Source organism: Lepidochelys kempii, chromosome 8 (assembly GCF_965140265.1).
Source record: "Lepidochelys kempii isolate rLepKem1 chromosome 8, rLepKem1.hap2, whole genome shotgun sequence".
NCBI classification, from domain to species: domain Eukaryota; kingdom Metazoa; phylum Chordata; order Testudines; family Cheloniidae; genus Lepidochelys; species Lepidochelys kempii.
Genome location: NC_133263.1, coordinates 20980514 through 21006876, shown reverse-complemented (window position 1 = coordinate 21006876; position 26363 = coordinate 20980514). Strand labels below are relative to the sequence as shown.

The window sequence follows — 26363 nt, the reverse complement described above, 5'->3', positions numbered from 1 at the left end:
TTATGGGAGAAGATCTATTGGGTTTTTACCAAAGAAGGCAAAACACACGAGCCAGTTCAGTGGTTGGAAAGGACAGGATGCCTCGGCTTCGATGCATGATTTCTTCGAGTGGCCAAGCAGCAAAGCCCCAAGCGTAATCTTAATGGCTGGACCAGCTGCTTCCAGAAAGGACAGGGAATCTGGCGATAAGTAGAGCTCAGATACAGGATGAAGGACACTTCAGAGCTTCAGGATACCAACACTGAAGGATTCATTCTGTGCAGGAGCTACAGTGCTGCTATATTTGGGCTACATTCCCAGCTTTCCCCATCCCTAGAGTTTTAGAATGGAACTCCAGTGAGACTGGCATGCCTAGTGAACAGATCAAAAGAGCCAAACCAAAGAAACACTGTCGTATGCAAACCAAGCTGACAAGTAAGACTGGAATAAAAAAAAAAACTTCTTACAATTGTCCCTTTGGCATCTGAAACATTTAGTTCCAAGCTTGCATTTCCTTTAGAAATTTGATTTTTAACTTCTCTTTACAGTCCCAATTCTGGTTCTTAGCCAGTCCATGACTGGTTTGTACTCAATGTTCATCCATACAGGGTCCCAGTAAAATTTTTATTATCCCTTCCGTTTATTTGCTCATTGTGTCTTGCAGCACATCTCACTAGTGGGTTTCGCTTTATTACACTAGGCCAGGAAAACAAAAATATTTATTTTGTGTGTGCTTGGTTATGTTGCACTGGAGTGAAATAGGATGCTGCTTTGGAACAGGGTACATCGGTGACTGAAGAGACAAAGTCAATTGAATCAGGCTTCCTCTGTTCCTGTTTCAGACACCCAATTGTAGTGGTCCAGTGAAATGCTATGACTCATCCTCCAAGCGTGTCCTATTCCCCTTCCCCAGCCCCTGTGTCTGAGGCTGCAGTTTATATAGTTTATCTCCTATGAGGGCCACTTAGAGCCTCTCACGTTACATTCCAGTGCTATCAAGGGGTTTTTTAGAAAGCACAGCACCTAAACACAAGAGAGGCCAGCTTCCACGCTTATCAGCCAGGGGACAGCAGTGTTGTCATTTTCTTTCTAAGAGTTTGGAAACCTTTTCTAAGCTTTGGGTCCCTTCCTTTCCTCCTCCCTCCCCCCACTAAACTCTTCCATTGAGACAAGAGATTTAAGGTCATGTTTCTCTTGACATAGCCTTCTGTCCTCCTGTATTACAGGTGATCTAACTTTTGGCTCAGTCAGCCTACCAAGACTTACAGCTCACAGGCTGTGTTTGCAAACCAGAGCGGACTTATCTTTGCCCGTGTAAACAAGACCGTTACCATACATTTACAAAGCACTGGGCATGTTGGTATTGCATGTGATGTAATCTGCCAGCTAAGTGTTCTAAGAACATTAACATAAAACGTGCATGTTTCCCACGTGCTGCTTGACTATCTGCAATAGCGCAAAATATCCCACCCTGACACGTGGTACCAAAAAGCTGACCCTAACCAAGTCACTGTTCACCTGTGACTTCCGATTGGGGTTTTAAGATTTTGGCTTTTGAGTTTTGTCACTCAGCGGATGCAACTGCAAAAGAGGATTTGCTTGTTTTAAGCAGAATATTAAATGAAGCTCCATAGAAGTGATGCATGTAACGTTTGTGGGTTTTTTGAAAAAAGGCATTCAAGATTCAAGTGAATTTTGGGGTCGTATTTCAACCTAGCATGCACCAGAATTGAAGCCCAATTAAAATCTACATATAACCTCCTTCCCCACCACATACCGCTTCCCTACTGATCAGTTGATTTAATCCGAATATCCACAGCTTTTATTTTTCTGAGAAGGTGCCTCTGACGTATCAATATCATAAAATATTTTAGATTTGGCCGAAGTGATTAGTCCATCAGATATTCAGCGATGACAGAGATCCTTTTTGATACGGTACTTACTATATTACAGCAAATAACGCTAAACTATAAACAGCACTTTACAGTGCTACTGCGTGCTCTCATTGCCTGAAACTTGTTAAGTATTATTCTTCACTTATCCCTTAGTTGTAGCTACTATCCACTGTAGCACTCTAATATTATATTGGACAACAAAACTGACTGGGTTTTTTTTCCTCATTGTCCTTGTTGCTTTTTAAATTGTCAGGGGTAGTTCTAGTTAGAAAAACAAAACCCTTTACTCTTATCATAGTATTTTTGTTCACCAGTTCCATCCTGCAGTGGTGTAGTGGACAGAACAAAGGACTCCTTTGCCTGATCTTCAAAAGTGCCTAGTGCTCCCCAAATCTTCTTGAAGTCGATGGGGGCTCTAGACATTCAGGATCTTAGAAAGGCAGGCCACTAAGCAACGTTCTCAGTTCTGGCCCTGACTCACTAGATGATGGTGGGAAAACTGAGTTTCACTTGTAGCAGGGGCTGATCAGCACCTCTGAAATTCAGGCCCTTCATTTCTGTGCCTCAGTTTCCTCCTTTGTAAAATAGGAATTACTACCTCTCACGGGCTTGGAGGTTACATGCAATGTTTTGAGATCCTCACACTAAAGGTGCTGTAGAATGCAGCATGGAGTTTATAATTCATGACCATTTATTAATATGGCAAAAACTGATGACGGCCTAAGCACAGTATTGTGACTTCACTGCCAAGTTGCCTGAAATAATCTGTCCCTTCTGCTCATTTGGTCTCTGCACATTGGGAAAGGGAGCAGAGAGGGACTGGACAGAGGGATTTCCTTTGGGTTTAAGTGTTTTTCTCCTCAATTCTTCTCATTATAAAAAGCCCCTCTTTAAGGCCTATCTGAACACACAGAGACAGTAAATGAAACTTTAAAGGAGTTGAAGGAAAGATGAATAAAACTGTGTGTGTTTTACCGGACTAGAGGTTGACTGTTTACTAAGGAACATGATCACCATCAATATATATTTGTAAAGGTCTATACTCCACAGAGGAAATGCAATTGTTTGGTGTGGCACAAAGAATAAATACAACACAGCCAGATGCAAGGTGAGACACGTAGGAACAAAGAATGTGGGTAACCCTGATAAGATGGGGGCTGTATTCCAGAAAGCAGAGAATCTGAAAAGGACTTAGGGGTCATGGCAGATAACCAACTGAACATGAGCTCCCAGTACATTGCATCTGTGGGAATACTGTGTCCATTTCTGATGTTCATACTTCAAAAAAAGTATTTAAAAATTAGAAAATGTTTCAGAAAAGAGCTACAAGAATGGTTCGAGGTCTGAAAAACATGCCTTATCTCAAGAGACTAAAGAAGCTTAATATATTTAGTTTATCCGAGTGACTGTGTAGAGGTGACTTGATTACATTCTACGAGTACCTAGATGAGGAAGGTTTCAGAGTAACAGCCGTGTTAGTCTGTATTCGCAAAAAGAAAAGGAGTACTTGTGGCACCTTAGAGACTAACCAATCCGATGAAGTGAGCTGTAGCTCACGAAAGCTTATGCTCAAATAAATTGGTTAGTCTCTAAGGTGCCACAAGTACTCCTTTTCTAGATGAGGAAGAGATTTTTGATTGTAGAGAATGCTAATCTAACAGAAGAAGGAACAAGAAGATTCAGTGGTTGGAAGCTGCAGTTAGACTAAAAATAAAACAGTGCATCTTAACTATCAGGTTAATTAACCATAGGAACAATTTACCTAGAGATGCAGTGAATTATCTCAAGTCTTTAACTAGAGACTGGATGTCTTTCTAAAAGAGAAGCTATAGCTCAAACAGAAGCTACGGGCTTGCTGCAGAAATTATAGGGTAGGGTTCTTTGCCCTGTGTTATGCAGAAGGTCAGATTATGTGGTCATAATGGTCACTTCTGGCCTTAAAATCTGTGAAATCTACGGATGATGGGATTAAACTACCACAATGGAAATTGAGGCTGGGTACTGGAGGGGTGGTGGGGGGGTGGGTTAGATGTTATAGCATAAGCAGGGACATCTATTAGATTGCGGAAGAGCTTCTCAAGAGAAACGTTGGACACGCCATTACTCAAGAGGTTTAGAACCAGAGTGGACAGAGTACTGGAAAATATACTTTAGGGAGCTACATTACACTGGCAAGGGGATGGACTGTATAGGATTCATGAGAGCTTTCCCATCACTATCTTCTAAGAATCAAGGAGCTCCCTGGAACTCTGCTACTGGCAATACTGAAATGTTCACAGTGCCAGTCACAAATTGTTCATGCGTAAGCCTGTTTTTAGGAGCATCAGGTCAGATGTGCCATGTTTGCTTCCTCCATGAAGATGCAGCGGGCTTTACAGAAAGCACGATCCATACGCTTAAGCCCATGCAGAGAAAGTACACTCACCTAGTATTTGTACTTCATGGGTAATTCCATAGACATCTATCAGCCCCCAGAGAGGCCCAGAGACTTTAATACCACAGTGAAACAATATTGGCTCCTCATCGTTAATACTATAGAAGACTCTCCCATGGCGGTCGACCCAGAATCCCAGGATATTGTCCCTCAGTGCAAACCTCTCTGGCAAAGCTTTCGCCCAGAATCCAGGTCGAGTCACCAAGTCGGGGCAGGCATACTTTGGTATGTCATCAGAGCTCATTTGTGATGGGTCATGGATGGTGAAGCCAAAGCGAAGTGCCCCGCTCCATCCATGGTGCACAGCCACCAGCTTGAGCCGCACCTTCTCATAGAGGTGGATGGGCCGGTTGGTGAAAGTGACCCCATTGCAGAAGCTATTTCTCCGGGTAGCCTTGCGGGAGTGGGCATCCAGACGGACGTTCTTGCCCTTGGCTTGGGAGTGGAAACGCGGGGGCTCCGTGATGGTGAGGACAGAGCGCCTTTCATGGCTGCTGTTGGGCAACGTGTAGTAAGGTCTGCTGGACACAGAGCGAGCCTGGTGACTTGTGTCTGCAAAAGGAAACAATAACAGCACTGTTAGGCAAATTTAGCCTGAGCAACCCGCATTGGTTCAGTTTGTGAAACTAGGTGAGTGGCTTTATGCTCACACTAAAATGGAGCATTGCACGTTGAGGGGACCTGTAGTTTCTGGGCTTAAAATGCTGCACTGCCAGCTGTACCTGGCTCTACTTTCTGTTAGTTAGGTGTCCAACTTTATGCAAATTTAATACATATCTGACTCCTGGCAACCTGCAAATTTGGTTTACATCTTAGGGAGCTTAAAAAATAACGTTCTCGTATTCCTGCTATATTTGTCCTATTCCATTTAGGAAACAGCAGTACCTTTGGCTGAGTGTCTAACCGAGCGCCAATTAACACATAGCCAGCCCCTCAGCTGCCTTAGGGAATAATCTTTGTTAGGCTCAGAGCTCCTGGAGAGGGTGCACAAAGTATTGATTTCCATGGGATACTCACACACACAATTTCTTGGCAGTGGAGTTGTACCCTTTGAAAAATAAACCAACGTATTTAGAATCTGAAGTATCACATCAGCCTAGCGGTTTTCCAAAATGTTAAAAGCTCTGCTTGAAACCATATATAGATTCAGACATCAGATGCGACTGGCACATAAAGGAGCCAATGTGTCTTTCACAGAACAACAAAACAATCATGAGACATTGTATTTATGCCTCATCTCCCCCATTTGAAAACCTCTAAGTGCTTTACGAGCAATAATTTTTCTTGTTAGCCTCATAGAACCCCCACATGGTAAGGAAGTATAATCACCCACATTTTACAGATAGGTGGATGGAGGCCCAAAGTTTGTGGGCTTGATCCTGCACCATTTAAGTCCTGAGGAATTGTTACACTGATTTCAATGAGAGCCTGTTCAACTCTTAAGTGCATATTACACAGTGAGTCGGGGACAGAGATGGGAATAGAACATAAATTTTGCTTCCAGTCTTGAGCCTCAACTGCAAGATTTTTGGGGCAGGGACTGTCTTTTTGTTCTGCATTTGTACAGCACCTAGCACTGTGGGATCCTTGTCCATGACTTGGGGGGGGGGGAGGGATAGGTCAGTGGTTTGAGCATTGGCCTGCTAAACCCAGGGCTGTGAGTTCAATCCTTGAGGAGGCCATTTAGGGATCTGAGGCAAAAATTGGGGATTGGTCCTGCTTTGAGCAGGGGGTTGGACTACCTCCTGAGGTCCCTTCCAACTCTCATATTCTATGATTCTATGACTGGGGCTCCCAGGTGTTACCACAATAGTAAGAAAGAAGAACTACAGGATCATCCATTCTTCCCATCTCCCGCTCCTTTTTCTTCTGGTTGTAAATGTAACCAATATTTCATACAAAATCAGACATACAAAGGAAATTGAAGGGAAAATGTTTGAATGTTCAGTACCAGCTATATTAAATATAAAACCTACAAACACATTGATTTTGAAATATTTTGCCATATGTGCCTTTTTTTTTTTTTAATTGGACTTTCCCTCAAGCTGTTTCCTCCCTGGGCGTAAGCTATGTCTTCTCCTGGTGTCAGGAAGAGTGTCATGGGAAGCAATCGGTAATGGATTCCTTTGTTTTCAAGAGAACATCAGATGATACAAAAAACTCAATTTGGAAGAGCTGGCAGGAGATCTGCAATCATGACACCTTTTTGCAAGTGAAAATATAATGGGCACTGCCACGACAGCCCCGTACTTTCATTCTCTTTTTGAATGAACCCAGGCTCTATACAATACCAACTTGACAGTCCAGGGAAGCAAAAGGCTTGGATGGAAGAAAAAGGACAAGAGCGAACATCAGAAAACAGGATTACAGCTCGTGAGGACTCTGCAGCAGGAGCAATTCAGCTCCTGCCATTTTCATGAAGAGAGTCCTAAATATTAAAGATCAGAGGCCCAAAACCAACAGATAAACAGAATGGTCTCTGGTTATTGTGCTTTCTTCAGTAGTGCTGCATGTCGCAACTGCTGCACTATAAACAGTGCTTGTTAGATCCCCTGTGCTCCAATTACTACAAACCTGTGAATTTACTGGACTGGACACACACACACACAGGTGTTCCAGGGAAGACGTTTCCCATTAAAGTCAATAGGGGTTTTGCCATTAGCATCCGTGAGACAAGGATGAGGCGCTCAATGAGATCGAAAGTAAAAAATGCAACACATACTATTTTAAATCCATTCGATGTGCGTGTGCACCTTGCCCACCTGGCTGCAATCTATGATCAGTTATGCCCATTGGTGTACAGAGCATAAACCTTTCACAGTGCCACGCTTAAAACGGGCTGAGTTCTTGGCTTGCATATAGGACGTACCAAATTCTTTAATCTCCTATGAAGTCAAATGCTGTAATACTTACTCAGACAATGCTCCAAGGGGAATTTTGTGCAAGGACAGCAGCTCAGTCCCTTGAGAATTTTAAGTTGCACTCACCAATGAAAACTTTTGTTTCATTCCTCCTTAAAAGCCCAGATACAGAAGACAGCTGCTTCTGGCACTGATCCAACTGTTGTAACCTGGGTGGTGCTCCATGCCTGCAGTGCCAAATGTTCTAAACAAACTATTTTGTTGCAGCGAGAATGTGATTTTGGTTTCTTCAGCAAAGTGAGGGACACAGATACAAACACGCACAGACCAGCAGCTAGCGTGTACAAATGCAGCTACCAACAGCGGTCAGATAACTTTAACATTCTTACTATGAAGCTGGAGTTGGACATTTACCAACTTCAAAACGTGTCTTGGAGCAACAATGCAATCAGCCTCAACAGGTACCACCCCACCTTGAGGTTGGCAAAAACATTTTCAAAACTAATGTTAAATATAGTCTATAATCCTCTGATCTGTATTTTCCAAATGACTGAAAATAAAATCCAGGGGGAAAACAGTATATTGCCCTCAATTTAGGTTTACTTTGGTAAGGAGAACTTTTGTTCACCTACTCCTTTCTAGCACCACAAAAATCCACAGGTTTTTCCAAAAACTTTACCATCAGCTTTCCTAGTGCACAGAGTTGGTGAACATAGGAAACACTCATAGAAACTGAGAACTGGAACAGCATCTTTGTAAGTGAGTTATCTTACAGTATTTTCTCCACATGTACTTGTATCACACAACTTTCAAAAGCAGCAACAGAATGAAAGGGGAGTGTCAGTTATGTCAGTGCAAAGGATGGAAAAGCAATCCACCCACTTCAAACACTTCTCTCATTCCATCCTGCCGTAGGCTAGGGTTTTATTTTTTGTTTTAAGTTGTTTTTTAAAAACAGGAAAGCACATTGTGACCACACAATAGGAAACTCTCAAGAGGAAATGAATGGATAATTTATTTAAAATGCCATTCTCTCAGAACATGAACACCTGTCAGTTCCATTTTGAATAAAACACCATTTACCCCGAGAGGCAGAAGAGGCATTGCTCACCCAGTATTGCTCATTTTTTGTTGTTTTTTCTCAGTTCATTCCTTGTATTACTTTTCTAAAACATACACCACCCTTGCCTCCTCTTTCTATACCTGACATCAAGAAACATCATCGAGTTGGTGGAAAACTATCAGCATTTGCAACTACGTTATGGTCCTATGCAGCATCTCATTGCAGCTTTCACATTTTCATTCTAGAATAACAGCCTTAGAGTAAATAACAAGGCTTGGTCCAGTGCTCAGAGCACTAGCCTAGCACCTGGAAGAATGAGGTTCAGTTTCCTGCACCTCCAGAGACCTCCCGTGTGACCTGGAGCAAGTCACTTTTTAGTCTCTGTGCCTCCGTTCCCCATCTGCAAAGTGGGGATAATAGCATCATCCTATCTGTTGTGAGAATGAATAAAGACTGTGAGGCACACAGGTACCATGGTAATGGTACATTCTTAAATATACACATACGTTCTTAAAATAGATTAAGGTATGCAAAAAGGTATGCCAAAGGCCCACAAAACCCAATCTGCACCCTCTTCGCATTATAAAGCTTACCATTCTTTCTTCTCAGTTGCACTAATCAACATCATGACACTTACAACATTAGTCTCTTGAACACTCTGAAGGTTTTGCAGTAGTACAAAGGGCTTCAGGGAACATGGAACTAAACTAGGCAAATCAAAGCAAATTGAAATTAAGAAAAAATAATTTGTAGGTAGACACTTCTCACTGAAAATACACAGCAAGATACGGTATTTGACTTTAATTCAGTATTTCCATGAACCTATTCTGCAGAGCTATATAAACTGGGCTAAAGCAAAATTGAACTTCTCTAACAGATACCAATGTACTCTACAGCAAGTCAATATGTACTCATACCACATCTAAAACCTCAGCCTATTTTCAGAAGTCGAGTAAATTTATTTCTTAAGTTACGTTGACCTTTAGAGAGGTATTATAATCAAGACACATTTTGTATTTCAAACACATAGTGTGGACAGACACTGGGCAATTTCCATGTATTTCTCATGGTTTTAATCTGAAAAATAAAACCCTTCTAGCCCATTTATGCAGAACACTGGGGATTCTAGCACACCACAACCACCACTCATATGGTTGTATTGTTCTATGAAAAGCTGCTGCTGTCCATTACACAAACCAATGACGAGGGCTGGCCTGATGATTTGCTGCTATCCTGAAGCCCTGACGCCTGATTCTTCCTTCACTTACACAGATATAGGACATCTGGAGTAATTCCACAGAAGTCACTAAAGTGAGCAAGAGGAGAAGCAGGTCCTGTAAATCAAAGTTAACCTTAGACTTGCTGGGTGCCAGTGATTGAGAGTAACCAAGGTCATGCTTTAATGCTGAGGTGGAATGAAATCAGAGGTGCTGTGTAAGGCACTACTGCGATATTATTATTATTATTTGTATTGCCGGAGCTGCAGTCATGGACCAGGACCCCCTTATGCTAGTCGCTGTACAAACACAGAACACAAAGCTGGTCCCTGCCCCAGGGAGCTTAGCTGAGAGAAGTCCAACGCATGCACCCTTGACTGTGAGACTGCAAGACAAGCAGAATATGGATCAAAAGCAGGTTCTTATTGCTGGCGGCATATCCACAGAAACGAGCACAACACACACCACAGGAGAAAGGGAATGGTTGGATTATTAACAAGGCCCAGCCTGGTAAATGGTGCTAAAGGGGCTAACAGCTCATTGTGACAGTGAAGTTTGGCCTTCCCATTGTGCTCAGAGAACGAATGCTCAGGATGAAATGTGTCCGTTAATACTTACTACACAAGGAACATGCCTATCGTCACCACCTTATCTTTACGGGCACAGCTTTATCAAATGGGTTTATCAGAAAAGTCAGAACATTTTCCTTTCACAGTAATAAAGGTGGTTTCCAAAGAGCATGGCACAATATGTTACGGTGGCCAGGTGGCCTCCTATCAGGATCCCTTACAAACCCCAACAGACGGGAAGGTTGTGACAATACAATAATGTTTAGTGCACCCCTTAAAAGTTAACTAGATTACAGAAACTCTCCTTGCGCCCATATGGTTAAATCCTGCCAGGATTTATTTTTGCGGTCCAATGAAAACATAGCAACCCTGCAATGCCAGCTACCATAGAATTTTCACCAATGAAGGACATGTGATGCTGCTGTACGTACATGCATCTTGTAACTTACGTTAGGGTGGAAGAGAAGCTGTCTATTGTTGTTCTAAGCGGAAATGAAATAAACATTCTAATAAAAAGCGGTAGAACTTCATTTAAATATTTATTAAATCTTGATTATATAATCTTTTGAGACGAAGGGATACAATCTGCAATCATTTTTTTTTTAGTGCACTGTTTCGATGTTTAAAATAGAGGGAACATGACAGCAATCTCTGAGGAAGTGTTAATTTTACATATTTAACACATGGTTAAGTCAATTTTTTTTTTTGCAACTTCAGTTCCCAAAGTTAGGTCCCTAATCTATGTTTAGGGACCTAAATAAGTGTGGCTTTATTTCTAGAGGTGCTAAGGATGTGCAGCTCCTTAATGATATCAACTACCATTGAGGGTGTTCATCTTTGGGAAAAAAATCAGGCCACTTTTAATTGGGTAAAATTGGTCTACACAGTGATTTTGCATTGGTAATGTTGGCCATAGAATACTAAAAGAAATAAAAGAATAGGGAAAAAATAAAAAAGCTACAAGGTCATGGTTAGATGCAAACTGACATATGCCAGTGTGGACTCCTCACAGCAATATCATTATAATTGAAGTTTTGAATTTGTAAGTCATTTTGAAAGTGTAAGAGCTAGAACTGTATATAACTTGATCATTGGAGAGCAAAGGGTCATGTGAATGTTTTCTTCATCTTCGATTCATGTGGGTTTGCATCACCTGAAGTTCACATGATTTCTTCTAAAAAACAAAGACATGATTTGCTTGACGGGTCTGCTCGCCACTGACCTAGGACGAGTTTCCCATTAGTAACAAAAACTACAACACAAATGATCGAGGGACTGTTGAGTGGTTTCGGAAACAATCTGTGCAGCTCTTGCAAATAAATATATATGCGAGAAGACAAAGTGACCTCTTTAAGGGCTGCTTCTGCGTTCATAATGGAACCCAAAAGATGTGAAATTTTTGCTGTGGGACTGAACTTCTTTATGAAATTTTAAGAAATGGGGGATGAAGTCATCTACCGTAGCACAAAGGTTAATGAAAATGAGTACAATTGTGTTGAAATCCTTATTTCACTCTCACACATGCACCCTTACTGGCTTTGTCTTCACTGCAAAAAAGGTGTATTTTTACAACAAGATAGCTATCCTAGAGGAGACAATGAACTATAGTTTTTACCTTAATGTAACAAGGCCAGGTAAATCCCAGGTGGGGAATACAGGGTTGACCACAACAAGCAATATCAAGGCAAAAACTGCCTGTGCATTGAGATCGTTAATTTGAGTTCTCTCTCTCACGGTACAAACGTACCCTTTTTTTTCCTTTTTTTTGCAGCAAACACATAAGGCCACATCTACACTACCACTTATGTCGGCAAAACTTATGTTGCTCAGGGATGTGGGTTTTTTCACACCCCTGAGCAACATAAGTTTTGCCAGCATAAGTGGTAGTGTGGACAGCGCTGTCGGCGGGAGAGCTTCTCCACGGACATAGCTAACGCTGCTCGTTGAGGTGGTTTTATTATGCTGATGGGAGAGCTCTCTCCCACTGGCACAGAGCGGCTACACAAGAGATCTTACAGCGGCACAGCTGCATTGGTACAACTGTGCCGCTGTAGGCTCGCGACTGTAGACATGACCTTACTTCAAGTCAAAGGCCAACAACAATTTTTTCTTGGTCTTCCCAAAAGTTTCTCCTCCTTGCAAATAAGACTATTTGCTAATGGCAATGGTTGCAAAACTACTTCTGGGGAATACCACCAATTAAGCATATTTTAGCAGTTTCTCTTGTAACTCGCTATTTTTCAACACCAGTCAAGTCTCCTACCTCCAGATGTGTCCACAAGTAACAAACTTGTATATGGCTGTTCCTCTAAAATTAAAACAATTTTTCTGCAGTGAGGCGCTCATACAAATGCACAGTTTAGCTACATCATTAAAAAACAATACACAAAAGAATGGCTGCCTTGAAAGGAAAATAACCCCAGGCCCAAGTTATCATGGTTAACTGAACATTCCTTGATCACAAGAGCATCAGCAGCTGAAAGACAGAAAATGAATACAGAGCTGGCATTATGCAGTTCCCTTGCATGAGAGATTATTCAGAAATGAATTAACACACCTATAGATGAACTCTGCATTAACATGCACACTGGACCAACCTCTTGTCTTGATGTCAATGCATGGCTGCATATTTTTAGGGTTATTTTCATCCTCCCAGTTTGAAAACCTGCAAACACACCTTCAAACCGTTCCAAAAATAATCAGAGCCTTGTATAATTTGGGATAATGTTGACAGGTCTATCATCATTTCTTTATTCTTCAGAGCCTATGTTTTTCTGTTGCTCTCTTGGATCTCAACACCCCTTTGTCTTCATGCATAACCAGCAGAATACACTGGATAGTTTTCCTCTGCTTCTGCCCCACTCCCCAAAATCAACTCTGAGCTCAAAATGTTTTGCCCCTAACCCCAGCTACTCTTCAAGATAACTTTTTTAATGCAACAACTTCATTTTTTTCACCTGAAAGTGAAATATCATTTAAACTCAAAGCAGCTGATTGGTATTTCCTGGTCCTGAAGCTGATGAGAAAATTCTTCACTCGACAAACTTTTGTTATTGCTTTGCATAGCTGAGGTAACAACAAAAAAAACCACGTGTTCAGTTGTTAAGGAAAAAATGTGAGCCAGCATAGAATTTTGAGGTGGGAAGGCTGGATTTCCAAAATAAGGGACAGACCACGGGGAGAGGCAGAACAGTTTCGGAACATGGCAAAGAACTGAGAACCAGAAGGAGTGAGTTCTACTCCTGCTTCCATGACGTCACCTACTCTTGCCTCCTATTTCCCCTCCCACCTTTTGTCTGTCCAGTCTGTTCCGACTGAAAGCTCTTTGGGGCAGACACTACCTCTCCCTATGTGTTTGCACAGTGCCTCGTACAATGGGGCCTCAGGGTGCTACTGTAATATAAATACGCACAAATTGAACTCAGTGGAAACACATGGAAAAAACTCACCCACTCAGTATGGTCAATGAGTTTGTTTTAATGGGCAATTCTTGGAATCAATGAGGCAGAGAGCAAGATGGAGAAAAGACAGAGTCCACGCGATAACGCCTTCTTGAGTCTCTTTGTGTTCAAGTGATGAAAGCAGCTGCATGATAGATGGAAGCCTTGGAAAGTGCTCAGTTTGTCATCATCTATCATGTTTTGTTGACACCCATGTCCGTTGGCTTGTGTTGTTTCAGAAGGCCGTGCTCACGAGCTCATGAACTAGAATGCTTTGAAAGATGGCCTGTCTGCTGGGTTTTGAAAGTAATGAAATAAGGGATGCAAAAATGGAAGAAAGTGAAACCTTTGGCTACTGGCTAAAGAAAAACGTCTTAACAATAATCAACCAGCTAACCTTACTATAAATAAATCTGGTCAGCAATTTTGGACTATGTGCTCATTAATATGCTGTATATACAAGGCAAGCATAGCAAACCTATGCATCAGTAAGTTTCTTAGTTGATGTGATATAGAAAAGTCATCATCATGTATGTTTTTACTAAACTGTTGTAATTGGTTTAAGTTCATACTAATTTAGGGAGAGGGTTGGGTTTTTTTCTGTTGTATTCTCTCTTCCTAAACTTGAAGTCAAAGAGGCAGTTTTTAGTAGTGATCAAAGGTTTGAACTGTGCAAAACAGGAATAAATCGCTATTGTATCTTTCATCAGTTCCATGTACCAGTCCCAATGGCTGCTGGGATAGAAAGTTAACAGTCAGGGATAAACATTCAGGACACTGAATAAATTCTAACTATTAATGCTCAGGTTCTCAGTCAGTCACTTGACGATATTAAAAATTGTCATAGTTGCACTATTTTTCACAGATTTAAAAATTACTTTCCTCCTTGCCATTTGTAGCCATCCCTTAGCTCTGGCTTATAAACTTTCCTTTCCTTCTAGAGCAAATAAGCTAAGCTAATATTGTAGGGTTGTTGGTACCAATACTATCAACTGATTATTTCTCAAACCGATGCTTTATGTTTTGATTTATTTTAAAAAATAAAGTTTGCACTGAAGTATTTGGTCTGAAAGAGCAAATAGTTACACGGATTTTGCAAGGAGTTAGAATAAAGGTAGGAACACAGAATTCTGGTGAACTCATTAACATTTAAATAGTCTGTTCTCTTGCCCTTTTGCCTCAGAGTAACTCCCATTACTCCCTAGTAGAGTCTTGTATTCTAGCAAAGCACCTTTATTCTGACCAACTGTAGTAAGTTATGTGCACAGGGGACTTATAACTAGTGATCATGTCATTCCAATGTGAACGGGTTTTAATGCAATTGGAGAATGAAATGCATTCCCTATTAATATCCTCACAGCAGCAGTTTTAATTTTGCTCCATCATTGAGATGCAGGGGCCCATGGAAAGAGTGCTGTAGCTTGCACACCATTCCAATGAGTCTACCGGTACATAGCTTCCAGCACAGACAGGAATAGGAACAGGGAAAGAATTTTGTTGTCCATTGGACACAGGAAATCCAGCCCATCCCCTACAGACACAAACCGTCACTACACTGCACCAGGAGAACAGCCACTAAAACAAAGAAAAGACTTAAAAAATAAGAGTTGTAATTTAGCATGGCTTGCGTTTCTATTGTTCTATGGAAACTCTATAAAACTCAGTGCCCATGATGAATTCATATTGTTATACAATTTCTCTTAATTTCTTTTCCACCCCCAAAAAGCATATTTGGACAGAGCCCAATTCATGAGACACACCCAGGAGCCGCACTGTCAGATCCCTGCATGGATTTGTGTGTATGCACTATATGATTTTATGGTGGAACTGTACTGTGTTTGTCTAAGCTTGGTTGTAAGATCCTTGAGACAAGAACAGCCCTATCTTCTTTGTATTCTGTGCACGCAGTAAAAAGCAACAGAACTTTCAATATTAGCCGCTAAACTGCTGAGAGATCGAGACGGACTTGTGAAGGTAGAAAAAAGTCACAAATGAATGGCAAGAACAGCATCTGAGTCCAAAGTAACACTACAGGAGCTGAACAGAGTGCACTCCCGTCCATTTGGGCTTTAAACTCTTCCAAGAAAGTGCTACACTGAATGGAAGGACCCTGCTATTTGCCTTTGCCATTGTTAAATTTGCGGCAGACGCTTCACTCTTCACAGTGGTTCTAGCTGCTTTCTACTAATTACAACTGCTGTGTAGTCAGAGCCCATGAAAGAATCCAGCCTATTCTTTTTTTAAAGCCATAGTACTATTTCAGTCCAAACAACTGGGATGGATAACCAGATAAGCATCCTACTTCACAATGCAAGGCTTTTGATAGGTCTTTAGAGAGCCACAAAACCCACAGTAGAATGGGAAATGAGGCCTCTAGGAAGATGTTCCTTCCAGAGGCCTGGCTCCCAACATGGCACAGGATTTTAAAACTTAGTTATTTCATATTTACACACAGTCTAAACAGTGTTCTGGCAAAGACAGGGGAAAATGCTTTGGGAGGAACACACAGTGGAGAAAGCTAAATAAAGCTGTGACCAGGTGACCAATCATCTTATTCTTTATGTATACAAAGGCTAAAATCCCACTGAGTTTTTCAGAAACAATATGTAAGGAATCCGGGAGGCAGTGGTGAAGAGACATGAATAACTGTTAATAGTTAAATTAATGGGAAAAAAATACATCTTTCCCACTTGCCGGGTTACCTCATGATTTACAAAGAGTTCTTTTCCTGTAAAAGATTTAAGGATGAAGGGATTTTGGAGGTGGGACTGAATCAAACAGCTGCAGTGCAACTGATTCGGAACTGACAGCCTCTATGTGTGGGAAGGGAAAGGGAAGATCGATCAATCAAGACTACTACAGTGTGTGTTGTGTAGGTATACAAGCATGCGGCTGAGGCAGAGAGAGGCTAGGCATGTGAACTACATCAGCAGCACACCTTCATTTGAAATGTACTATGCTGTCAACAGGGCAGACAACGGTTGAGTCTGCCTTGGACAGCAGCGGAAGCCACGTGGCTAAATCCACACACAGTTTGCAAAAATTTATCCCAAACAGTCACGATCTGTGGGATTGTACAAACTGGGACCCCATCAATTTAAACAGGCCAGCACCAGAACCAATCTAACTCCTGCTCCTTCACTTTGGTCCAAAATAACCCATGTCTCTTGAGCCTCTAGGCAAACCGAAAGGTCTATTTATTTACTGCTGTGGAAGGAGCAGCTTAACAGGGGTCAAGTTTTGTGGGCAAGGGGGAGATTTTGGGGGGCTGTAAGCGGTTTAGCTACTGGTTTACATTTTTTGTGTGTATCGCTCTCTAAAGCGTATTAGTTGGCTCCTTTATGTTTGTATGAATAGTAATAAATACTTTATAGCTAGGTGAGGTGAGGGAAAACCACCATTTAAACTTAAAATCAGACTCTTTGTTGTCAGCAGAACACATGTATGGATAAAATTTCAGGCGCAAATAGTGCATTCCTTGAAGAAAGCTGTCTGCAGTAAGAATAGGTGGAGGGATATACCAGCTAGAGAATGGAGTGCCGTACCTGGTTTGAACAGTGTATGTTTTAAGTTAACAGCTTCAAAATGTCTTACCAGAAAGGCACAAGCTGTTATCTCTCAAAGTACAGATCCTTCTTTCTTATTAAATTCCTGTTTTAATGTAAGACAGCCCACTTCTTTGTATTTATGCGATCAGAGACCATATAAACCTCCAATGAAGTAATACAAACAGATGTCTGAAAACCCCAGCTTCCACACTAAGAGATGGGCTCAAACTTTAATTCAAAGTCACTTATTTGCCTTGTTTAGGTTTTATTGGGAAAATAAACCTACAAATCACATGTAGAAAATAGGACGGGGGTGTGTGTGAGGGGTTGTTTTTTGCACTGAGCAGGATTTTATTACCAGACAAGATTTTTAATTATATGTTCACAGCTTAGAGTCTCTTGTGATTTCAGCTACAATAAAATATAGACCAAGGGATGAACACCCTGTGTGTTTCTGCCTGTTCGAATCAAGTGGCACCAAATGTCTTTCATTCCAATTTTGTGATGCTGGCATTCTCCACCAGAGAAGCATGCATGTGGGAGCAGAAGGATAGACAGGAAGCAGCATATGCTGACAAGGAGATGCAGAACATATAGAAGAACTGATCTGAACAAAAAGAGCCTGTGATGAGGTTTCTTCCTCCACATACTCTTTCAAATTATTATTTTTAATTTAAGGGTTGTGTGTAGCAGATGGGCAATTTAGCAGCAGTGACAAAGCTCTGCTCAGTTGATCATTTCTAGCAGTCTCCTGCTTTTGATAGAATTAAGGTGGAGAGATTGACTTTCCCTGACCTTCTCCAGTGTGTTAGGCACAGACAGGCGTTTCTCAGTAGCAGGCATGCATCTCTTTCCTGTCCCCGCATTTCTTCTTCTACATTAAGCCCATTTACTATTTCCCTGGTGGCAGTTGAAGAGAATTACACTGAATGTATCTAATAACTTTTTAAAATCTGCATTGCATTAGCCAACATCCACACTCAAACATCCCTTTTTAGCAGGAAAGGGATTTATTTGCCATGATTGGCCAATTACTTTTTTAAATCACCTGGCAGTTCATACTCCACAGAGAGTTCACACCATTAAATTACAAGCACCACACTGTGTTCTTTCTATAAAAGCCAGATGTGTCCAAGGCATTTTACTGAGAGGCAAGAGCACCAGGTCCCTGCCTAAAGAGCTTACAGTCTAAAATCTAATTCAGTGCACTTACCATTAGAAACAAGTCTGTAAATGGGAACTCATTTGAATGAGTTGATAGCAATGCACTACAAATTAACCAGCAAATTTCACAGAAACCCCTGTGCACTAATACACTTAACAGAAGCTAGTTACAGATACAAAAAGGAACTAATGGCAGCGGAGAGACATGTAGTAAGTCACAGAATCATAGGACTAGAAGGGACTTTGAGAGGTCATATAGTCCAGTCCCCTGCACTCATGGCAGGACTAAGTATTGTCTAGACCAGGGGTGGGCAAACTTTCTGGCCCCAGGGCCACATCTGGGTGGGGAAATTGTATGCAGAACTATGAATGTAGGACTGGGGCAGGGGGTTGGGGTGTGGGAAGGGGTGCAGTGTGCAGGAAGGGGCTCAAGGCAAGGGATTGGGGCAGAAGAGGGGTGCAGTGTGTACGAGGGGACTCAGGGCAGGGGGTTGGGGTGCAGGGAGGGATGTGGGGCGGCAGGGGGCTTGGGGTGCAGGAGGGAGATCAGGGCAGTGGGTTGGGGTGCGGCAGGGGGCTCAGGGCAGGGGATCGAGGTTCAGGAAGGATGTGGGGTGTGGCAGGGGGCTCAGGGCAGGGGGCTGGGGTGCAAGAGGGGTTTGGGGTGTGGGCTCCAGCCCGGCACTGCTTAATCCGGGCTGGCAGCAGCGCTGCGCCACTAAGGCGGGTGCCCTGCCTGCCCTGGCGTTGCACTGCTCCCAGAAGCGGCCGGCACCACATCCCTGCGGCCACTGAGGGGGGGCCCTCCCATTGGCCGTGGTTCCCCACAGGGGCCGTAGGGACGTGGTGCCGGCTGCTTCCAGGAGCAGCGCGGTGCCATGGGGGTGGCAATCCCACTGGCCGGATCAAAAGCCCTGAGGGGCCAGATCCGGCCCACGGGCTGTAGTTTCCCCACCCCTGGTCTAGACCATTCGTGACAGGTGTTTGTCTAACTTGCTATTAAAAACCTCCAAAGATGGAGACTCCACAACCTCCCTAGGCAATTTATTCCAGTGCTTAACCACCCTGACAGGAAGTTTTTCCTAAAGTCCAACTTAAACCGCCCTTGCTGCAATTTAAGCCCATTGCGTCTTCTCCTATCCTCAGAGGTTAAGAAAAACATTTTTTCTCCCTCCTCCTTGTAACGACCTTTTCATACTATGTCCCCTCTCAGTCTTCTCTTTTCCAGACTAACCAAAGCCATTTTTTTTTCAATCTTCCCTGATAGGTCACGTTTTCTAAACCTTTAATCATTTTTGTTGCTCTTCTCTGGACTCTCTCCAATTTATCCACATCTTTCCTGATCTGTGGCACCTAGAATTGGACACAATACTCCAGCTGAGGCCTAATCAGCTAGGAGTAGAGCGGAAGTATTACTTCTCATGTCTTGCTTACAACACTCCTGCTAATACATCCCAGAATGATGTTTGCTTTTTTTGCAACAGTATTACACTGTTGACTCATATTTAGCTTGTGGTCCACTATGACCCCCAGATCCCTTTCCGCAGCACTCCTTCCTAGGCAGTCATTTCCCATTTTGTATGTGTGCAACTGATTGGTCCTTCCTAAATGGATTACTTTGCATTTGTCCATATTGAATTTCATCCTATTTACTTCAGACCATTTATCCAGTTTGTCCAGATCATTTTGAATTTTAATCCTCTCCTCCATAGTACTTGCAACCTCATCCCAACTTGATATCATCCACAAACTTTATACATGTACTCTCTATGCCATTATCTAAATCACTGAAGAAGCTATTGAACAGAACCAGACCCAGAACTGATCCCTGCGGAGCCCCACTTGTTATGTCCTTCCAGCGTGACTGTGAACCACTGATAACTACGCTCTGGGAACAGTTTTCCAACCAGTTATGCACCCACCTTATAGTAGCTCCCTAGGTTGCATTTCCCTAGTTTGTTTATGAGAAGGTCATGCGAGACAGTATCAAAAGCTTTACTAAAGTCAAGATATACCACGTCTACCGCTTTCCCCCATCCAAAAGGCTTGTTAACCTGTCAAAGAAGGGTATCAGGTTGGTTTGACATGATTTGTTCTTGACAAATCTATGCTGACTGTTACTTATCACCTTATCTTCTAGATGTTTGCAAACTGATAGCTTAACTTCTGTACCCGGAAAGATAATGGAGCAAATAATTAAGCAGACTGGTCTGTAATTCCCCAAGTTGTCCTTATTTCCCTTTTTTATAGACTGGCACTGTATTTGGCTTTTTCCAGTCATCTGGAATCTCTCCTGTCTTCTGTGACTTTTCAAAAATAATCGCCAATGGCTCAGTTATCTCCTCACTCAGCTCCTTGAGTATTCTAGGATGCATTTCATCAGGCACTGGTGACTTGAAGACATCTAATTTTTCTAAGTGATTTTTAACTTGTTCTTTCCCTATTTTAGCCTCTTCTGATCCTACCTCATTTTCACTGGTATTCACTATGTTAGACATCCAATCATCACCAACCTTCTTGGTGAAAACTGAAACAAAGAAGTCATTAAGCACCTCTGCCATTTCCGCATTTTCTGTTATCGGTTTTCCCCCTTCATTGAGTAACAGTCCTACTCTCTCCTTGGTCTTCCCTTCTAATATATTTGTAGAATGTTTTCTAGTTACCCTTTATGTGTCTAGCTAGTTTGATCTCATTTTGTGCCTTGGACTTTCTAATTTTGTCCCTACATACTTGTGTTATTTGTTTATATTCATCCTTCTTAATTTCACCTAGTTTCCACTTTTTGTAGGACTCTTTTTTTGATTTTTCGATCATTGAAGATCTCCTGGTTAAGCCCGGGTGGTTTCTTGCCTTACTTCCTGTCTTTCCTATGCAGTGGGATAGTTTGCTCTTGTGCCCTTAATGTTTCTTTGAAAAACTGTCAACTGTCTTTTTCCCCCTTAGACTTGCTTCCCATGGGATCTTATCTACCAACTCCTTGATTTTGCTAAAGTCCACCTTCTTGAAATTCGTTGTCTTTATTTTGCTGTTCTCCCTCCTAGCATTCCTTAGAATCATGAACTCATCACTTCATGATCACACTCACCCAAGCTGCCTTCCACTTTCAAATTCTCAACCAGTCCATACCTTAGCTTTCATTCATCCCTTTAGATGAGAAAAGCTGGACCTCAAAAAGATTTTCCAAAATTCTTCCTGCCTCCGAACAGCGTACCATAGAAGGGCAATGTATGAATAGTTAATAGTTACCTGCACGTGGAGCTGGTTATCACTATGGAGTTGGTTAAGGGCTGTATCCTGGAAAATTAGCTGACCTTTCGATAACATATTTAATAATTCACATCTTCACAGAAAACTGATGGAGAGAGCCCAATATTTGAACTGTAATGTGCATGTGAAGATCTATACCACTCTCTGAAAAGCTTAAAACTGGGAAGACTTGCTAGCGCTTCTATCCCGTCCTTTCCCAAGGCTTTCATTTTGGATTTACCTTGGTTGTCTCTGGTTTCTATTTAGGATTCCTGAGTTTACTTTACTAGCTGGTTTCTAGTGACAAAGACACCCATTAATTACTAATGCCTATCCTTTTGAAGATTAACCACAGCCAGGAAACAGAAACCATTCTTTGGCAAGACACCTCAACAACCAGCTGTTAACGTTAAAATGAGCAATCTAGGTGGACTGATTCCAATTCATCCTTCTACACAAGACAAGCACAAAGAGTTAAGAGGTCCAACATGTCATCCGTACGCGCTCAGCACGTTTTTTAGGAAATACTAGTTAGGGCAGGTCTACATTAGAAACTTTTGCTGGAATAGTAATGTTGATTAAGAGGGTCTTTTTTCAAAGAACAACAACATTTCTGTCCAGCAAAAACCCTAGTGTAGATGCAGTTATAGTGGCATAAGCTACACCAGCACAGACATTCTCATTTTGCTCAGGATAGCAGTATTAACTCTACCAGAAAAAGCACTTTTTTTGCTGGGATAAGCAATGTCCATGCTAGGCAGGTTTCCTGGTATAGTTACACCGATATGGTTATACTAGCAAACCTTTTTGCATGTAGACGTAGCCTTAATGTCGACTAGTTTAAACCACATACACAACATCAGAGAGCCTCCCCACATGTATTTCCTAAATGCATCTTACATGTTCTGTGAACAGCATCTCTTGTTTTGCTGCATAGACCATCTGTCTATGCCCAAGGACCTATTGGTACATTTCTGTCATATGTGGAATTCCTTTCTTTCTCCTCTCCCACATCTCAACTTTCTATTTCCCATGGCAGAGGCATCCAAAACACAATCTCTCTGTGAATCCCAAATGTGTCAATTTGACGGGCCCACCATATTGAGGAGGGTCAGCTGGAGAGGCTAGGATGGGAGATGGCTTTCACATACCCAGCCCTGGGCCAACATTTCTTCCTTGGTGAACTCTGTTACGCCCAACTTCCCATCTCACACAAACCCTCTCAAAGCATATATGCCAAGAGTGGCGCAATCTCCGACGACAGAATGGGGCCATCTATCTTGAAGCTTCCCGAACCCCTCCTTACAGCTCGAGGCTGATAAAACAATCAGCATGGACAGCATGCACAATGCTCACCCTAATGGCCATCTAGCCACCCCACCCACATAGTATCTAGCCCTCAACAGTGTAGTGTCAGAACATCTATCCCTATGATGCTCTGTCTCATGTGAAACGGACAGTACGTTTCAGGAGAATTTGCAAACCCAAGCCTCCTCCCAGGTACACAAAAGCAATAGCTACTGCACTGTCAGGGCAGTGTCACTCCCTCTAGCTACTCTTCTGTTTATTCAGAAAGGGAGAGGTCACAACATGAGCAACTAGTGCTGTAATTGGCCTTGGAACAAATGGAAGAATGAAACTAGAGAGGGGCAGTCAAAAGTGTCTTAACTGCCTGAGGTGGCAGCTCAGCCATTACTAATGACTGCAGTGATATCCATAAACAGAGACACCCTGACACAACAACTCAGTGATAGAAGGGATGTTCTGGGCCCAAAAGAGAAATATAGACACAGAAATATATGGGAAATGTCTTTAGTGTTGAACTGCTCAAAATCTCTGCCCACCACTGTTCCTGTATTTTAAAGATACGGGCAGTGAATTCTTTATGACAGTACTGGGTTCAAGAAGAGGAAAGGAGGATCAATGAACAAGTCAGCTGGGAAAGATCTGGTCCGGATAAAGATGCATGTTAACAAACCATCTCAGATATTTTGCCCATATTTCTGATAACCTTTTCGGTGGCTGTCACATGCAGCTTTAAAGCTCATCTTTCCTAAGGAAAATCTCAGTGATCAGCAAAAATGCCTTAGTGTCTCCCGTTCAAGTCAATGGTGATGCTCCTATTGATTACAAGGTGTGTCAGAGCGTGATTGTCAATAGTTAAATACGTATTTTTCTAAATAGGAATATATTTTAAAAGAAAGTTTGAATCCACAGCTTGTTGTAAATAAGAGCTATTTGGGGTTCTTCTACGGCTCCATGTTAGGAGCTGCCAACTGAGAGATTGGAGATAGTGGGAAAACAATGATCATTGTCCCTGAAAACATCTGAAATGAACAATTTTTAAAATATGTATTGTTTTTTGTTTTTAAAACCATGGAAAATTAAAAACAAATAAATTCTGTGACAATTTTCATTTTGAAAAAGAGACCATTTTTCATTAAAAAGATCAAAGAATAAAAGCAAAAATAAAACCAACCAACAAAACTTCAAATGAAACATTTTGAGCAGCTCTATTAATGACACTTTCAGCAGTTCTACCCATGGCCTACATCTCAATGACAGGATAACAATAAAAATAATAATAATATCTGTGTTTCTATCCTGCTTGTCATTCAAGGGTCTCAAAGCAATCTACAAACTTTAACTAATTAAGTCTCACAACATGCTTGTGAAGTAGGAATGAATTATCCAGTAAACAAATGGGGAACCTGAGGCACAGAGGGGAAATGACTTGCCCAAGGTCACATGAGAAGTCTCTGGCAGAGGCAGGAACCGAACACAGTACTTCTCAGGCTGCCAGCTGCGTGTTTTAAATCACACAACTATTATCTGAGAGAATTTGCTTCCCTACTAGAAATCACTAGAACTCATTCAATTTCTCTCTTTGCAGGGAAAAGAAGGGTTAAACTTAAAACCCGGTTTATCAGTTATGAATATAAAAAGTATGATTATTTTACTTCACAACTACTCTAACTTCCAGTGCTAACCTACTCCATATAATCAAACTGCCAAAATAGTGGCTTTCTGTCCGATTGTCTTAAATAGTAAAGCAACAATTAAACAAAAACACAAGCCTTCTCCCACCCACACACAAGAATTATTTGTTCTTCTTTCTAATTAGTTGCCACGATTAGAAGCTTCTTTACATTCACTGAAGTCTTCCCTTCCAGGCTTGGCTACTCAAGTTAAACCATAATACAGAATAAAGATTACTATCGGAAAAGCAAGCCAGTTCGTTACTAGAATAAGTGACTCAGAACCATTCTCCAGCAAACAGTGATAACGGAACACATGCAAATCTCACCAAATTATGGATTTCTCTCGACCTTACTTACACAACAGGCTTCCCAATGGCATCTCTTCTAGCACTTTAACATTAAATATTATTTTAATTACAATGGAAAAGCAAAACTAACAGAGCTCATGGCTGACTAAGAAACAAAGGTGCTGATTCTGCACTGAAAACTATATGGCCGCAAAAGTCCATCTACGTAGTTCTCAATGCATGAAGTGGGCCAAAGTTAGAGGAAGGACGGGCCACTGGATAGAATACTGGGCCTAGGCAGTGGGAAATAAGGGTTCCATTCCCTACTCTGCTGCAAAACCCTGTGCGATCCAGGGCAAGTCACTCTGTGCCTCAGTTCCCCATCTGTAAAGTGGATGTAATCATGGTTCCCTGTCTCCTAGGGATGTTATAAGGCTAAACACATTAAGGATGATAAGGCACTCAGACACAATGGCAAAGTGAACCATATAAGTATGATAGAGAAGGCAGGTTTTGCACTTGGAGGCAGTTTCCAAAGCAGGCACTGGGTGGCCAGGACAGGAGTTATTACTGATTTAACAACACTGAGGTACAAAGTTCCCAATTTGAAGCTAAGTAAAGTCTATTGTCTCTCGACTGTCCATGCCCTCCCAATACCATCAATAGATATTTGATACCAACATCATGCTTGGTGATTTACAAATAAATCAGTAGAGACAGTCCTTGCTTGATGGAGTTCAGAGTCCAAACAGAACTGGACACACACTGCATACGAGTACCAAGAAAACCAGCGGCGGGAGAACCTAGCAAAACTTAAAGCCCCTTTGTGCTTAGCACTGTACAACCCACATGAAGAGAGTCTCTGCCCTGAAGATTTTCCCATCTAAATAGACAAGACAGACAAAGGTGGGGATGGAAAACAGAAACAGAGATGAGAGAAGTGACTTGCTCAGGGGTCACACAGCATTGTTAGCAATAGAGTCAGAAACGAACTCAGATCTCCTGAAGCTCAGCCCAGTGACATATCCACTCCACCACACTGCCTCCAAAGGGCATTTCCACTCAGAGGCTGAAGATTTGAAACCTGGGTGCCTGACGTTAGGGGAATACATATGGATTTAGGCATCTAAATAAATGGCCTGCTTTTCAGAGGTACTGAGCACTTACAGCTCTAAAAGTCAAAGTACTTATGTAGCTGCCTAAATATGAATTTTATGGCCTAAATTCAGGCACCTAGTTCTGAAAACATTGAGTTTTTAATCACTGCAGGGGAACCTGCTCAAAACATCCTCAAAGATCAACAGCTCTGATCAGCATTTATAAAGACAAGAGAAGTGAGAGAATCTGGCAGGCTCCACAACAGAGGCAGTGAGAACAGACTAGAAGAGACTAAGATATGTACACAGTGCAGTTTAGTCAGTTATGTTGCTCAGGGGTGCGAACCAGCCACCCCGAATGATGCAAGTTACGTTGACCTAAGCGCCGGTGTGGACAGCGCTATGTCCGTGAGCTTCTCCCGCCGACATAGCTTCAGCCGCTCACGGGGACTGGAGTAATTAAGTCGACAGGAGAGCTCTTGCCCATCAGCTTGGAGACCTGAACTAGCAGCGCGACAGCTGCATTGGTGCTGCTGTAAGCTCTGCAGCGTAGCTGTAGCCTAAGGTAGTAAGGAACTCTAA

At 42.0% G+C, this 26363-nt stretch overlaps 1 protein-coding gene across 2 annotated transcripts in view; it reads right to left on the bottom strand.

The window, feature by feature from the left end:
- NEURL1B (neuralized E3 ubiquitin protein ligase 1B) overlaps positions 1-26363 on the bottom strand; it is a 212544-nt gene that overhangs the window by 5723 nt on the left and 180458 nt on the right. For both annotated transcript variants that reach the window (XM_073358160.1, XM_073358161.1), the window contains exon 2: positions 4300-4860. In XM_073358160.1, the coding sequence (XP_073214261.1) occupies positions 4300-4860 (561 nt within the window). The remainder of the gene's footprint in view (positions 1-4299; positions 4861-26363) is intronic.